This window comes from Harpia harpyja, chromosome 20 (genome assembly GCF_026419915.1).
Source record: "Harpia harpyja isolate bHarHar1 chromosome 20, bHarHar1 primary haplotype, whole genome shotgun sequence".
Lineage (NCBI taxonomy): Eukaryota > Metazoa > Chordata > Aves > Accipitriformes > Accipitridae > Harpia > Harpia harpyja.
This window is the reverse complement of record NC_068959.1, coordinates 16,903,022-16,921,105: the sequence shown is the minus strand read 5'-3', so window position 1 is coordinate 16,921,105 and position 18,084 is coordinate 16,903,022. Positions and strand designations below refer to the sequence as shown.

General features: G+C 36.6%; 1 protein-coding gene across 16 annotated transcripts in view; it reads right to left on the bottom strand.

Moving 5' to 3' along the window:
• The window catches only part of TENM2 (teneurin transmembrane protein 2), a 716,298-nt gene that overhangs the window by 237,142 nt on the left and 461,072 nt on the right, over positions 1-18,084 (bottom strand). For 14 of the 16 annotated variants that reach the window (XM_052816231.1, XM_052816228.1, XM_052816232.1 and 11 more), the window contains one exon: positions 926-1,135. The exons of the other annotated variants lie outside the window; for them this stretch is intronic. In XM_052816231.1, the coding sequence (XP_052672191.1) occupies positions 926-1,135 (210 nt within the window). The remainder of the gene's footprint in view (positions 1-925; positions 1,136-18,084) is intronic. 16 annotated transcript variants of the gene reach the window in all.

The window sequence follows — 18,084 nt, the reverse complement described above, 5'->3', positions numbered from 1 at the left end:
CCCACAAAGGCCAAAAGTTCTACACCACCTAGTATCTCCAGTACTGTTCAGATCTGTATTGTTACAGGGAAGAGCAACCTTGAGATTGGAAACTGCATATAAGATATAAACTCATAGTGTTTAGTTAAACAGACAGGAACTGCACAACAGATATCTATGTTAACAAAAAAAAAAAGGAAAAAAAATAAGGAGCTATAACAGCCTTCTTTTGTTTTGCCTGTATTTCTAAAAAAGGATTGCATCTTCATTCCTCAATTTTTGGCTGTCAAAATGAAAAGTCAGCATCTGTTAATAAAAAAAAAAAAGAAAAGAAAAAAAGAAAAGAAAGAAAACGCTAAGCACTACAGATTATATGACTGATAGCAGAGCTACAAATGTTTTAAAACAGCGGCCTGAAAGACAAGAATTAATTTGCTGAAAAATAGCAGTATCTTAGTTAAAAGTGACATTGGGAGTATAGAATCAGACAGATGCTGAAACAAGAACAGACACAGAATGGCAGAAGCAACACACGTTTTTAGATACAGAACCTCATCACCTACATGAGGTATTGGACTAGCGTATGCAGAACAAAGAACCATTGTGCGTACCCCTCTCCCTTACAAGATGCATCAAGGAGCAGGAAACCTACTTTGAAAAATAAAACTCTCTGATGACAAGAATTCAATAATATTTTTTACAGTACTTATAACACTCCTAAAACTAGAAAGCTCTCTGTAGTAAGATGAAGGAAAAACATATATGATGTATGGTGTTTCCAGAAAAGCTTCCATGAAATAAAACCGTAAGATTTTTGTTTGCCTCATTTCCATAGATGCTCTCAATTTTGTGGTGACGCAAGAACACATTTGCAAAAAAAAAAAAAAAGCATAAAACTGGCACAAACATGTCACAAACAAACTCCATATGTTTGCAATTTTCTTACCACTGCTGGAAGCCTGCTGTGGCCCTGAACACGCTCTTAGCAGATATGAATTAGGAGAGAACTCCTCATCAGGATTGGTGTCCATGATTTGATGGGACGTATTGCTGTCTAGCAATGGCATCTGGCAGCTAACTGGTGGAGGATTATGAGAACTGGGCAGCTGAGCAGATGGGAGAAGGCTAGACGAGGATGTAGGTGGAATGGGACGACCTGGGAAAGAGGACACAGGGATCAAAGATCAGCAATGAATGTAACGAAAAAAACCCAAACAGCCAAGTAATTGCAGTGTAACTGTCCATCGTTACATATGGTTACTGCTGCGCAGAGCCACAAGATCTCTCCACTAGTACGAACTTGTCCCTTTGTATCATATTCAAGGCATTGTGAGCAGCTATGTTGTGAACTCATTCCAAAAATCTCTCTGCAGCATCAGCTTGTAAGTCATCAGATGAACAGACGCTGGGTGAATGAGAGGAACAGCACACCACTGGATCGGAAGCGGTCTGTTCTGCGTGGGCACTGACACACACAGCAGCCAAACGCTGCAAGGCCCCAAGCTGCATTCTCAGATGCTGCAAAATGCAAGTGCATCAGCTATGTATTTTACCAGAAGAATTTTCACAGAAATAGTTTTTTTGGCTAAATAAGACCAATGAGAAAGGGGACTATAATGAATTGATTCCTGGGATTACAACACATGTCTGTAATCATCTCTTAAAATAATGGTGGTGTTCTGATTTTTTTTTTTTTTTTTTTAACCAGGGAAATTGCTCCAGTACAGGAATCTATTAGAGGCATGTAACAAGAACCATATGAAGGCAATCTCCAAGCTAAGGTTCATCCTGTACTGTTGTAGATCTTTCCAAAACCCACGGACAGATGTGGCAGGAAGCATAGGGGACAGCAAGACAGAAAGGGAATTACTCCATTTGTAGGGACAGGCTAACCTGGGATATGGGTTGGAAACTCTTAAGCTTTTCTGTCCTTTCACTCCCATTTCTTTTGGCACTGGTGCTGTAGGGGCAGAGTTTCCCACCTAGCTCACCAGACAGATTAATTTCAACTCTAAAACCCGATCCTTAATGTGTACGATATACCTCAGCCCACTGTAACAATGTATTTTTGGTCAGCTAAACCAGTGGCACTAAGTCAACAAAAAACCCATTCATACTTATTTATTCTTTGCTTTTGTGAACTTTCCTCTCGTAACTTTATAGCAATCCATTCCATCAAATGCACACAGATGAAGACAGGTTTTGGGGGTTTTTTTGCATTGCCTATTAGAATATGACCAGTTATAGGGATGAGTGGAAGAAGAGAAACATGCATTCTGATCTCTGCAAGTTTATCTAGTGCATTGGAGAAATTGTTCATGAATAATTTATACATAGGAAAATATGACCTCTGTGATACTGCCAAAGTCTGTGAGGCACAGAGAGATCTCCTGCGTGCTAGCTACAAATGTTAAAACGCAGCAAAACTACACAAAATGGCGATCCTTATTTCCATTGTTCTTAAAGGAATAGTAGCAGAGAAAATACACACTGGCTTTCTCATTAGTTACATCTTCATTTTGGGGCTCAAGAACCCCTCACTTTATACAAATTATGTTAAGATTTATACCATTAGCTAATCTTCTGGAGTCACACATCGAATTCCAACAGAGGAAAAAAAAAAGAAAATCAAGAAAATGAAAAAATTCCAGCCATCACCTCTAAATTAGATTTGGGGAACAGCAATCAACCAAAGATACCCATAGATACTAAAAAAAACCCCAAAACCAAAGCCCCCCACATTTCACTGCATGGTACCAGCAAGTAGCATGAGCTACTTTCTTACCTTCAAAAAGTTGGGAACAAAATAAGTACCTGGAGATAGGCAAGTAACTATTATGCTTATTTTTTATTATATTTTTAGCACTGGATAAATTGATGATAAGACTAAATGACCAAGTTATCATATGATAGAAATGGGTTTAAGCTACTCCATAGTAACCCCCATTTGCCGTCCTTTATGCTAAAGAAAATTCAATATGCATTGAATATTTTCATTGTGGACTTGCATTTATGAGGAAATAATTCTAATATTGATGATAGGAATAATTACCGTTATTATTCATGATTATGCTATTCTTATGAAATACTACAGTGAATATCCTAGACATTCAAGGGAAGTGATTGAGCAAAACCAGTTTCTAATTATTTCTTTGCAATGTGTTGGAAACAAGCAGAGAGGCTGAGGTTTGACACACCTCAGACAGGAATGTGACACTGTGCCCATTGTGTGCATTTAATTTTCACACATTCTGGCTCTGCTTCAACATTATGAAGTTAAAAGAAGAAGCTTTATAAATTCAAAATCTGCATTTATTGTATCACTTGGAAATATATTAGTGTATTATAAAAATGTTGGACGTGTGAGGTTATGAGATGAAGGGAAAAAGATGTTTCCTTCTGTGTAAATTGCATATGGTATTTCAGAGAAATTTAAGTACCTTTTTGCAGAATACATTGAGAGAAACAAAAAAACCAAGAATTATTTTGCCAGGAAAGCTAATCACATTGTTACCTTCATGAAATAATACAGCCCAAGACCCTGAAGACAAGGTAAAATGTCTAATTACTACAGCTCTGTTTGTAGCTTAGAGGAAACAGAAGGTATCAAGTTGTTAAAACGTTGCATTATTTTGGTGGGAAGTTGGCTCCTGAGGAAGATTTGTTCATAAGCACATGTTAATTGAAAAACATAGATGTCTATGAGCCACAGAACCTATTGCCAATCTGTCCTGTGGTTAGATTTCCTAATAAGCTGCCAAATTTGATTAAAACTTTTCTTGTGGTTGGGGCATTCCTGATCTTTCTGTCAAGTTGATTTTTGGCATCTACTAAACACTAAACTCCCACTACAACCTTTCCCTCTACAGCAGTGGGGCTCTAGGAGAGTGTCTTCTCTCTATGTGGCTCTCCACCCCCAGCCCCTGAAACACACAGAGTATCTTAAGACACCCAACCTTTTGTAAAATTTGGTGGGAAGTGAGTTGAAAAATTACTGAAGAGGAACAGAAAGAGACACTATTAAGCTTTGTTGCCTTAGGAAATGAATCTAAAGGGTAACTGTCTGCAGCACCACGGTCAAGAGAATGGTTGTGAAACTACTGAAGAGAATTGAACGTATGCAGTTAGGCTATAAAGAATATGATAAATGCAATTTATTTGTTACTATATACTCTTAAGTTAGAAATAATGGGTTAGAAATAAAGCTTCTGTGAATAAGTTTTTTATCTAGTTGTGCATTGACAGAAACCCTACGTAATGGATACTTACTTCTATTGACAGCAATAATATAATTGTGTAACATACCCAAAGAAACATAAGATGGATACAAACGCTAGAAAGGGAAACCAAAGTCTTAAAGCTGATATATTACAATTTCAATGGTAAAGGTTAACAGTAGTTCTTTTTCCAGTATCTGTTCATATGCATGTTCCTACTGCATATACTCATGCATGGCAAAGACTCATACAGATACTGAACAGTATTTGTAAGGCATTTTTCAAAAAAAGCAAGCAGTCAAGAACAAAAAAACCTTCCCCCCTCATTACTTTCTCCTGTCATTTGACTTATCTTACTCCTCTAGAATGAAGGAAGAAACTTAGTAACTTTCCTTCTGGAGGGCATTCTGATTTGGGATAGCTTTGGGCTTCCATGCCACACAGCACCTCATTCTGCAAGGGCCTTTTTTACTCTCTTATCACTTATATTCCTTTTTTCCCCCCCTAAGTTTATATAGCAGACAGCATAGACTTATTATTTCTTTTTTTTTTTCTTTATTTTTTTTTTCCTCCCAGCTTCACATCTTTCTTCATCATCCCAGGAACTTCTATGAAACTATTCCTCAATTACTGTTATACTTTAAGTCCCTAAGGCTTAAAATCTGCTGTAGAATCTACATTCAAAAATTGGGCCACACTTGTAGCCTGTAATGATGCCACAGCTCTGCAACCATCCTCAGGAAGACATCCACAAAAGCTGAGGATGCAGATCAGACATTGGTGTGAGGAAATCCTTTAATCTCCTTGTTAAGGACAGCTTCGCAGCCAGACAGAGACTGAACAAGGCACAAGCTTATCAGCGTGAGCCTGCCATGTGTGGTCATGGTATAACATGGCAATGGGGTGACGGAGAGGACTGTCTCAAGCCCAGACACTTATAAGATAGCTAAGAAGAGTTATGTTCATCTCACAATAACACATTTGGGAAAGAGGCACTCTGGTTGCTCTTAGCCTAAAAGACCAAAACCCAACACCAGGGGAAAAAGGGGAAGGAAATAAAAAAAAAAAAAAAAAAAAAGACTGCCTGCAATTGCTAATTGCCCCTAGCATTAATATACATAAATAAGAGACACAATCAAGAGGAGAAGCAAGCTGCTTATCAGTTACTGAAGGATTTTTGAGATGCACTTTCCATACTCTCCCTTCTTGCTGCTCCTGCAAAGGACCTATGGAATTTTGTGGCTGAATAAAGCCCCTATGTGTGTGAAACCCTGGCCTCTATATTACACCATGGTGCATAATAGGAAGCAGTGAACAACCATGACACCCCCCCCCCCCCCCCCCAGAATTTAAGAATTTAGACACGTGAGCAGTGACTGTGTAAATATGCATTACAAAAATACATCTTGAAGAGCTGCTAAGTAACCTTTCAGCTAACTGTAATATAGTATAGTATTACTACCTAACAACATGTAAAAACATAATTGTATATGTATTTACAGAAATATTTATATATTTAAATATATTTACCCACACATGTTTAGACAGATATACATAATATCCAGAAAAGAACATTATTTTAAGAGGTCTAAAGGATCAATCCAGGCTCCTTAAGTAGCCATTTTGCCATTAACTTTGTTGGGGAAGACCACAACCTGTACGTTGCCATCCCCAACTCCTAAGTTATCCATTTCAATGTAAAACTTATGTCATTAGAAAATAGCTGAATCCCAGGGGCAGTAAATACAGATCTCAAAGCTTACTGTACCTGCAAAAGAATTCTCAAGCTTTTCCCATCATGAGAGTCTCACTTCTAAGTTTAGCACGTGTAGCAAAAATCTGTGTAGATTGCTCAACTCCATGCATTTTCAGCACGTCACATCGAGAATTTCACATACCTAAACAGCATATCTTCATTGATAAATTGCATTTATGAAGGCATCTTCCTATGTGTAGAGGCTTTTATAAGCAAAATCAAGTTTCAATAGCTTTAAACACCTCGCAATCTTCATAATCAAGGTTAGGATATAACTATTTTGTACTTCTCTAAGTTGGCTACCTGCTATTCATGAAGAAAATGAACATAAATGATCTATAATAACTACAGTTAGTCACATAGATTACTATCAACAAAGTCACTTCAGTCTTTGTTCTATGGCTCTGGTCATAAGGACCAGGACTCACATAGAAAAGATACACACAAGCAAAAACTCACTGTGCAATCCTCAACACATTAGATTGCAGAAAGAAGGGAAACTTTAAGATAACTGGTTTTGGGAGGAGGTTGTTGTTTTTCTTTAAACAATGGTTTGGAAGATTTAGTAACATTCACTTTAAGATAACTGTTTCGTTCTTTTTTTAAACAACTGTTTGGAAGATGTAGTCATATTCAAGTATTAATGCAGGAAGCTAGGGAAGTAAAAAGTGAAAGGAGATGAGCTGTTTCTCCATAACTGATGCCATCGGAACAGAAACTGTGAAACACTTAATTGGCAATTAAGATTTTGACATTTACTGATTGAAGCTGATATTCATGTTACACCAATACAAAGTATAGTACCCTATATAAAGTAATCCCATAAAATTATGTTAGTGACTTAAATGACGGACAGCATCATTAACAGCAGTTGCTGTGTTGCTCATATTTACCAAAATTGTAGAAGGAAGGCTATCTAGTAATGGCATTGGCTGGACATTATCTAGAGATGATAAAAGAGAAGGATCAGATATCCTCCTCCTTTGCTTTCTTACTTCGGGAAACAGCTGGAAAGCCGAACGGGATCTATACAAGGAACATAGGCAGGACCCTGCTGTCAGGGGTAACACTCCCCTTGCCCCCCCCAGCACACAACACATTCTCACTACATTTCCAAGCCAGCCTGACTGAAGCACCTACATTGTCAGCAATGTTAAGTTCACTTTAAAGAGTGAGAAATGTTGCTAAATGTGTCAGGAAACAACTAGATAAAGTAAGATGCATGTTTTTGCAGTGCAAAGCACCATAAATTAAGCAGGCAGCTGATGAAGGTGAAACTTTCCAGAGGTATAGCACATTCAGCAGACTCTCCTATTCCTCCCCAGAATAATTGCTTTCTGCAAGAAAAAAACCTGTCCTTCATATATGTGTGCAAAGCACATCTTGCCCATGGGCTGGGCACTCTCAAGCAGAGCCATATTTAGTAAATTAAATATATATTGTCATAACTGGCATAAGGAATAGAAATATTTTGTATTTGATGAAATTACTACAGTTCACTGGCAACAGGAAAATTCACCCGTTTTCTGTATAGTAACAGCATCTATTATTATTATAGCTAAAATAGCATTTGTACTTCGGCCCACTGGAGGCCAGCGTGAAGCCCCAGCAGGCAAAGCTTTTCTCAGGGGAGAAAGTAATTTTCCCCCAGAGCTAAGCGGCCTTTAGTACCAGCTCTGAGGAGAAAGACAAGACACACCACCTAACAGTTACCTCATCTGGCAAGTAACCATGCTAATTTATCTGTAAAGAGGACTCAGTTAACCCTTTATTCATTAGACTGCATTTCAAGTTGACAAGACAAAACAAAAGCCCAAAGTGAAGTATGCAAGGAAAAGAGGTAAAGAAATCTAACAATTTGTGATCATTTTCTTCAGCATCAAGTTGCTTTCTGTTGCCTGAACTCCTGCTGCATTTTTTCTCTAAGGCAAACAAGCTTCAAAACAGCAAAAAAGAAAGATATGAATCAGGATTGGGATGACAGAGTTATCACTGCAGAAAGGTACTTCCAGTGCTTCTGAAGCTCCTATCTCTCCAAAAGCAGCAAATGAACAAAACAAGCCAAGCTAAGAAAAAGGTTTTCACAGAGTCTATTTCACAAGAGTCAAAGAAGAAAACAAGGTCTTTCTAAAAGCATGGGGCCGATATACCCACACAGACCTGTTTATTGACGTTTTTAGGTATTTCTCTGCATCAGAATGGATAGTCAGGGCAACTAAGGATGAAGTTGATACCATCATGTCATACCAGGCAAAGACAGAAGGTAGCTTTGAAACAATCAAAAGAGAATGCCAAAAAAAGAGATCTAGACACAGTAGGTCATCACCTGTGATTTACATAACAATGAACCAGCAAAGACAAATCAGTACTATGGGTTCCTATCTTTCCCATTTAACAAAATGAATAACACCCTCCATGCCTTGCTCAGTTTTTTTCAAAATTTTTGTTATGTAAAAAAGCACAAAATCCAAGTGAGAGCATGAACAGAGTGAAGAAGATAAATAAAAAAAAAAAAAAGTATGTAACTACAGTATAGGCGAGAATATGCCCCAAAAGGCAATTTCTATCAACGTATAAAGAAAGATTTGTATCTTTTGTCAGTAGCTTCTCTGAGAGCAGAGCTGCAGAGCCCTGCATGGCACACAGTGAGCCTGGTTATGCCATTTTCACCGACACACCGTAGATTCTGCTCTGCCAAATAAGAAATGGTGGCACCGTTTGTGGAGTCCGATAGCTATGTCTACAACTATGTCTTTGTGGACTGCCTGTATGACAGGTTGGCTACTGTCCACTCTGCTCCCTGGGGCTCCCTGAAGCTACATTCCTTCAGATGGACTTTGCTTGGGCCCCTGAAGCCCTAAGACCTTTTGATTGTTTGTTAGTTTTGTGGGATTTTCATTTCAAGGTGGCTGAAATGTTGAAAGGCTCGTGTTGCAGTTCCCCAGAGCAGCAGGAACTGAGCGTCAGTGCTGCTGAGGCACAGCTCCATCACATCATCAATACATGAACTCCTGTTGCATTGAGGGTGAGTGAAAGCATTTATGTTGGCAAGATCTCCAAAGATCATACTGAAGCCAAACTTAGCGCAAGCACATCCAGTCCCTCTCCTCTCAAGCAAGGAATGGAACTAACTCTTCTCTCAACCACACCCAGGTTTCCTACAGCCTTTCTGTGAAACATCAAAAAGCAAAATCAACTCTAAGGGTACCAAAGCCCTCAGGAAAAGGGCACTGAAAAATTTACACATACCTGCCAAAATCTCTACCTCCTTTATGAAAATATGAAAGACAGTAACATAGGATGATCTGATGCAGCATAAAATATAGTTTTGAAAGATTCTTAAATTCATATTGTACAAGCAAAATAGAGCAATTGTCTAGAAAACATAATTCTAGAAATCATGATCTTACCTGTGTAGGTATGGCATTTTAGTAGTCTAGAAGTTAAAACATTGGTTAAATAAAATTATCCTAAAACTCAGGGCTATTTCTTCTTAGGTACATGTTATAATTTATATTTATATTTCCAAGCAATCCTACAGGGCAGAGTGGGGGGAGGGTATGTGTGCAGATCAATCAAGAAAATCCAAAGCAAAACAAAATAATCCTAGATTCTTTGTGACAGTAATGCATAAAGTCTCATTGGTTTAGCATTGTTGTAGTTCTAGTTAAATTTTGCCGGCAGGACAAGAAATTGTTTATAAGGTATTATATGTGATAGAAAAACAGAAAAAAAAAATTAAAATGGCAACCAGTTTCTGCTAAAAAAAAAAAAAAAGGAAAAAAATTCAGTGTTAACACATATTCATATTTAATATGTTCCTCTTCCCTGTCCTCTGAAGTAGAACCATTTACTGCACACCCAGGAATACAGTTTGAGAACTGCAGCTAATATTAAAGGGACGAATGAAGAAGAACCAGCAAGTCCTGGTCTCTATTTTTTTTATTATGGATCCATTCTACAAGCTTGTTCAAGTTTTGTTATCTTCCTTAAACCATTTGACCTCTGTATGTGGCTAATATTTCCTGAAGTACTGCACATGTGTAATCCTTGAATATGAAAACCACTGTACCAAGGCAAGATACTATCATTACTAAAATCTATGCAGAAGAATAAGACTAACTTGGAAATCAATAGTTCTGACTTTCAGGGTTAAAGTTAAATTATTTTTCCTAAGCAATCCATCTACAAAATATATGTTTTATGGAATTTGGATATTAAAAATAAGTAGACAGTCATGACTTAAAAATTATCTAAACCAATTCAGTATGTAAAGGAATAATTTGCTGCTGTCAAAAGCTAATGTCACTTAATTCTTGTCTTGTTAAATCATCTGATGCCCCCTTCTTTTTTTAGTTAAAGATAAATAATAAAAACAATTTACAGCTAGATGATGTTATGGTTTTGCAGCTGTTCAATGTCTTTTGGGCAGATTAGATTCTGTAATGAGAAGTTATAAGCCTCATTTTATAAAAGCTGTTGCTGTCTTGGGAAAAAAATCAGTGAATAAGATTAGAAAACTCTTTTCCTTCATGAACCTATTACACTAGCAAGCTGATTACTTGGCATATGTTTGATACCTTCATAGCTGGAAAACAGTAATTTGTTTCAACGATTTTTTCCCATCACTCATGAAGTCAAAATGTCTTCTCTAATACTACTGTACCTCTGATTTAGCCAGTAAAATCAGAGCAAGAAGAAACAGACAAATCCACATGAGCATAACTCACATGAACTTGCATTAACTTAATTTCCCTAAAAAAGGTTCTACTGAACTAAGTATAACTAACATTAAATCATAACAACTCATCAACTGCCTGTTCCTTGTGGGACAAAAATAATATTCTAAGATTAGGAACGTATTTAGAAGAAACTCATTGGAAGCTACATAACCATCATCATATGTGACTGAATTTCCATCTTTATAGTAAATTAGTAATATGTGCAGCTTTTAAAAATTGGGAAGAAAGAGAATTTCCTATTTATCAATCTTATCAGCTAAGCATTCATGCCAGGGAATTCCATAATGAAAGGGGTTTAATTAGGCCCTAGGTAGGTAATTACCAGGCACCCCATGAAATCTACACCTCCTTAGATAAATCTACAAGTACTTGATTTGATCTTTATTCTAGTGACACAGAGAGTTCAGACTATGATGTGCTACAAACTTGTTTCCACTATCCAAACACCTCCTGTTTACCTTCACCTTATTTTATTGAAATTCTAAATACTGTTAAACAACTACTTATGCTGTCTCCACTACATATTCTCCTGAATGTTGTTGGCTTTATTTCTATTAGACAAATTTATTTCCAGGAACGTTGCAACACTTAGTGATTCAAGTGCCTGGAGTCACTAATAGGTGGGAAAAATAACACTATCTTGAACAAAAATGAGAAAACTCCAACCTGTAATTATTTAAAAAACTCCGTGAAAGTCATACATAGATAGTACTAACTGGTGGGAGTTGGATAATGATTAGAGAGTTTGTGTTAACTCTTTGCAACCTACTAAAAAAGCATCTCTAATTTCTGGTGAACAAATGTGAAATAAACACAAGGCTTCACATAATCAGTATTACGTAAATGGCTAAATAATTTAAATAATATGCTTAAAATCTGTTCTATCATATAGTGCAATGCCAGTGCTATATTCTGGCTAATTCTGGTTCAGGTTATTAAAGTCTACTTTTCTCAGTTCATCTAGAGTTTGAATACAGTGTTCCTATTCACTTTCTAGATGTGTGTAGAATGTACTTCTGAATTAGTGCTAAACATCTGCTGTGATACACTCTAGAGATGTTTGTATTTTAGTGCTGGGAGATACTAAGGTGCAATAAGAAAGGTATGAAAAGTATGATGGGAATTAATCTTCCATTACTCTTGATACTGATACATTTACATATTATCTTGATACTTACACTTTTTCTGCTTCACCTGGTTTCTTCTCTCAGGATCCAATCTCACATTTCTTACACAACCCATATCGACAAGAGCAGAAGTTTCGGGGTGTACAAGGAAACTAAAGGCTTGACTCTGCAGTCATGTATGTCACTGGCGGGATTTTCCAAAGCACAAAAGCGTGTAAGCATTTAATTTGCCTGTGTCTTACTGTGTCTTCAGGCAGCTAAATATCTTTTTTTCTTAAACATTTAATGGGCGCTACAAATGTTTAGGACTGTTACAATTTTTTACACTGAACTTCTGTGTGCTCTGACAAGAAGTTATCAGGCCCCATAATAGATCCTGCTTCAAGAATGAACATTCCACCATTTAATAGCAAACCACAGTGAAATCTTAGCTCCATATAAGTCGATACAAATTGTATTTTTGCCTTCAGCACAGCCAGGATTTCACCCTAGAGTCCTAAAAAGCTTTTGCACAGAGAGAAGCTCCCCAGCAGCAGTCTTTTCCTGACTGGAATACGAGGCTGCTGCTGTTCAGTCAATTGAGGATGCTCCACTGCGCTCAGATCTAGGAATACAGCTTGGAGCTAAAGCGCAGTTAAAAATCAAAGGGGGAAGGGAAATACCATCACTAATAAGGAGGTAGGCCTATTTAGCCCTTTAAAACCTTTCTAATGTCTTCTGGTAGAGCTGACTATTCCCTGAAGAAGACATGGAATACAGAAAATATCCAAATATGGGGTTATGGACAACCTACTAAACCACTTACAAATGAGCAATTTAAGTGCAGATAAAATTTTGTTCACTCCCAGTATTGAATAAAGTTTGAAATATTCCCATCTTTACAAAGTTGATTTCCAGTTCAGAGTTTGGGAAGTAGACTCAAATAAAGAAACAGAACATAAATTATGGAAGAAAGGAAAATACCATTTATTGTTTGAGGGCCACACTTTAAATGAATACTGGAATATACTCACTTTGCTTACAAGAAAGCTGAAAATGTTGATTAAGTGAGGAGGTTTATGTCAAATTTCACTTTAAGTGAAAAGATTTAGCCAAAATAAAACCTAAGTGGCAGAGTGCAATGCAACAGCTATCAGACCATTAACTATTTTACCATTGCTATGTATCACCATAATTAATGGCACTCTGGGAGAACAGTACAGGAAATTAAAAAGATAAAATTTCCTTTTAATGAAAAGAAATCACAGACATGAAAGAATACTATATGGAAAAGGGAGCTTCACTCTGCAGTACTAAGAAAACCTGTAACCTGATTAAAAGGCACTTGCAAGCACAAAATTAGATATATTAAAAAGGTAAGAAATCTTTTCATTATAGTTACAGTTAAAGTTGCCAGAACAAAGGAATAAAGATACATGTTCTTCCCCTAAAACAAATGGGCTCTGTTCCACGCCTTTTGGTAAAGCAACCCCCCCCTGAAAATCAAACGGGCTACAGAATAGCTTGAATGTACTATTTGTACTTCAGCATGAACTGTATCTTTAAAATAATGACAGTTTCTCTCATCTTTTCAATCTTAAAGCACTTTATAACTACAGCTCAGAAATATATGGACAGAGAAGAATTAAAGCAACTGAAGCTGAAATATGCTACTTAAGAATCCAAAGTTTGTTTACACCATTAGAAGGCACTCAAATATATATCCCCATAAATGACAAGGTCCCAGTAGCAAATTAACAGGAACAATTTTCCCATCTCAGGAGCTGTCAAGATGGGCTCTGTTAGCCAATTTATCTTACTCTAGCACATCTCTGGTGCTTGTCAATCAATATGTGAAACATTTGGTGCTGATTGCCATTTTTCTATCCACTTCCTTTTGCCTCTCCTACCAGGCAATTTACTGCAAGTCAATCAAGGTTGAAGCAGACCTTGTTTAAATAAAACACTGTTGAGTTCTTTTCACACCAACATTTTCAAAAACAGAATGAGCTGTAGCTTTTCACATTTACATTTATACTACTTTTTCTGTTTTTCCCAAATGCCATGCTCAAGCTGTAAGTCATAACTAAACTCAGCCGAAGGCTTATGGAGAAAACAGTCAGGGAAGATGAACTGAATATAACTGTATATGCTTTCACTGTCAAAAATTCAGTCTATTGATGGAGACATTAAGAAGTACTTAAGTAATCTGGGATTATTTCTTTTTTACCCTTGCTTGAAGTCAGGTATCTATACCATCAAAGCAACTTCTAACTTGTCTGAACTTCTTAACTCAGGATAATTGTTTCAAATATTCATTTACACTGCAATTTTAAGGTAAGAAGATCAACTACTGTACTTACAACTCCATGTCACAAATAAAAGTATGAAGAAAATCAATTTTCCCAACTAAAAACTTGGTCCTATGTTAAATACACTGACAGTTTCCCTCTCACATCCAGATGAAACAATCCCACAGCAAGCCCAGGTCACATCACATCTAACTTTGGCACTACCTTGGCATCACCTGTAAGCAGTGAGGTAGAGAAATATGGCAGAAACAGTTTCCTTTGCAATACATAATATTCTCTGATGTCCAACTGAAACAATATACACTTACAGTACATAACACTTAGCAAATAAAATTTTAAAACTTTTACTTGTTTCTGCACAGTAAGACTTGGTTTTACGAACAATACCTATGTAACTTTTCTACTGTGCACAATGCTATTTCAGTTTTTAGATTCACCATGGCTTGCAAGATTAACCATGTGATCACTCACAACAATGGAACATAAAACTACCGTCTTCTGAGTTAGAATGGCAATTAAATACCTGAAACACGCATTTATGTTCTACAACTATATGGACTGACAACAATTTATTTGGTTTAATCCCGTTATTTATTAGATCCACATACACTAAATCCAATGACGTACAACAGCAACCAAAGAAAATGCAAGTCAGATCAACCCCTAAGATGCCACAAGTAATAATCTCGTAAGAGTAGCAGAGGACATATTCCTTTAATAACAAAAAGAGACAAAGAAAGTGGCTATGTTACTGTTCTTATTAATAAGATTATCCATTCCTCCCCTTTTTAATTTTAAATGATGCAAAGGCGTCAGACATCCCCCCCGCAAACTCAACAGCGTATACATATGCTAGCATATATATAATATATATTATTTTAGATATATTTTATACATATTATTTTCTAGCACATATATATGATAGAAAATAAATCGCTATATATATACTAAAAATGAATGGCTTTTGAAAGAGACAAAAAATTATCAGTTCGTTCTCTGGTCAACAATTGACAGGTATCATAAAAGTACAAAAAGAGCTTAGATTATTAAAAAAGATGCCTTATGTAAGAGTCCCAAATTTGCCTGTAGTTAACACCTTGTAAAATTTCATGACAGGAACGTCCCGGCTCATTTGCTAGTACTTTACTATGAGACCTAATATCTTCTCAATCTATAGCACATATGATAAAATAAATAAAACATCTATAACGGAGTCAAAGACTGACTGAAAAATAAAGCAAGCATATTATAAGGCATATACAATCACCAGTCCTATCCTGCACAGTATTTAAAAATCCTTACATTATGCCAGCATAATGCATGATACAACTCTAACGGGTTGTATTTCACTATCTTTTGGATAAAGAATGCACTAGTTTAATTATAAAAGAAATGTGAAACATTTTAGAACCTTAGTCTCATAAGAAGCAAGACCTTTCGCTGTTTATCCTTACTGGGGGGGGGGTTACTGCAGATAACCCTTCTGAGGCAGTCTCCAATTTAAGGGTCTTCCTTTACCTTGCTGCAAGTAATAGGAAAAAAAAATTCACGTAATATATGAGAGTTAGGCATATACCACAGATGTGGATATTATATAAAGACATACAAATATATACATATATACACAAGTACATGTGTACACATACTAGGATATGTGGTGTCCTAACCCTACCAAGAGTTGACCTTTGAGTTATTTTCAGAAAAAATTCTCATTACTCATGAGAAGGAAGATGTATGATTTACTTTATATTGATGTCACTAAGAAAAAAACCCCGAAGTACAAAACAGCAAGCTAGAGATAGGAAAAAGTATTTCCTGCAAGGCAAAACCAGTTAGCCTGATTCATGCAAATATGATGTAAGTATATGCCTCAGTAACAATAGCCATTAGCCCACAAAAAAATTTATCATAAAGGTAGTATAACAATTCCAGATTCCTAGTTTAGGCTTAACAAATGACAAAAGATAGTGGGTGATTTTCTTGCCTAGTCTTCAAAAAGATGCCTCCTACACTAAAGCATGAAGAATCACACTTATATAACATTTATTTTATCATTTTCAATGATAGCAGAACACTTACGTATTAAGAAATTTTCCATTCATTCCACCTCACATATCTAAAACATCCCTGAAGAAAAAAATTGCTATTTTAATCCTCAGAAAGCTTATTCAAATCTAAACTTTGCCACTGGCCAATGCATGCATGGTATTTTTACAGTCCTCTCAGCTCTGTGGAAGTTACTCAGATCTTGCAGAAAGCTCATGTCTGGAATGTAGGTTTACAGCTGGGTTCTGTCAATTTATTGGAAAGGCATTTTCTCCAAAATAAAAACACACACAGCAAACAAAAAACCCTACACTCACTGGCTTGTGACCTGTTTCTCTTTGCTCATAGCAAAGATTGTCTTTTCATCACTAACATATTTTTCCCAGCAGTTATACCGATTTCTTGGTATACACTTTCTGATTATGAATGTAAAAGGGAATGTAAATGTTTCTGCCATAGAAAGAAGCAATAAATGATGGGTCAAGTTACTTGATAGCTCAATGCCCTAAATAAGCAATTGGCTTAGGTCAAGACAGTTAGAAGACTGTCTCCTTTCTGCCTGCCCCCATCCCCAGGTCCTCTGTCCCCCAAATCTTCTCGGACTTTCCATTAGGGCCCTACGAAGACTGAACACAACATTTGATGGATTTTAGGGCACTGTAGATGAAGTTAGTAAGACAGAGGGGATCGATATAGAGGGAAGCAGTGTACACAGCCTAACATATCATCTGCCAGAGGGTTACAAAGGAAGAGTTAGTTACAATTCTCTCTTAAAAGTCGATCACATATTTCACTATCCTTACCATTAGCCAAAAGTCCAGGATTTATCTCTGTTCCTCTCCTCTTTCTTTTTCCCCTGATACCAGATTGTTTAAAACCTTAATTTTAACCTGAACCTGCCATTTTAGCTGCTAAGAGAATTGCACTTTCCTGTCTCTCTACAGCCCCAGGGACTAATTGAGAAGATTACATGAAGGCTTGAGGTCTAAATGCTCAAGGAAAAAAACCCTGCCGAAAATGATTTCTACAAAGAAGAATGACAGAAAGAGGAACGACTAGGAGATCTTTCTGTCACTGGAGATTCTTATATTGCAAATGACGGTATGCTGTATGTGATCACGTGCTGGGAAAACCAGTAATAACACAGTGAGTTTCATTGATTTCTTTTATTGTCGTACATAGAAATCTAAGTGATAGGTAAGGAGCTTGTTTTCACTACAAATCACAGAACTAAAAAGGAGTCCTGATCTAAAAATATTATAATCTAAGCAGGGGTCAAGTTTCTTCTGTCTTTGGTAACTTGCCTTGGTGAACAGATGAAATTTATTGAATTTATAAGGCTGAAATAGTGCTTCTCTCCAGCTACCATGGAAATCGTGTAAAAGTGGTATTGAGGACTCAGTGGAGTAGATATGTAAGAAAGAGTCAAAGACAATTTTAAAAGATGCTATTTTACCTACACTTAATGAAATGAAAACTAGAAAATCCACACTACTCTTCTATCGGAAGTCATGACCCCATCAAAAACTGATGCACAAAACTGTTCCAGCAAGGTCAGTTAATAGAAATAATACATCACAATCCAGTCCATTTGGGGCTTTTGTTCTTAAACACTTCAGTAAATGGGCCTGTTTGTTAACTCCAACAGATAATTATGAAGTGCAATAAAAAATTCAAATTATGTTAATAGGCCAGAGAACAACGGCTGTCTCTGAAATCACTGTCAATTACTAGACATAATGGTTCTCAATTAAGCTGGAGGGTATTTTCAATCATTCATAATTCACTATTTTAAAAGTATCATAAAAAGATATAAATGTGAGCTGTTAATAAAACTTTCAGACCAACAATGTAGCTGTTTGTCACAGAAAGTAATACCTTTTTATTTTTATAGTGTTTTTTCTCTTGTGAATGATATGTGAAGTT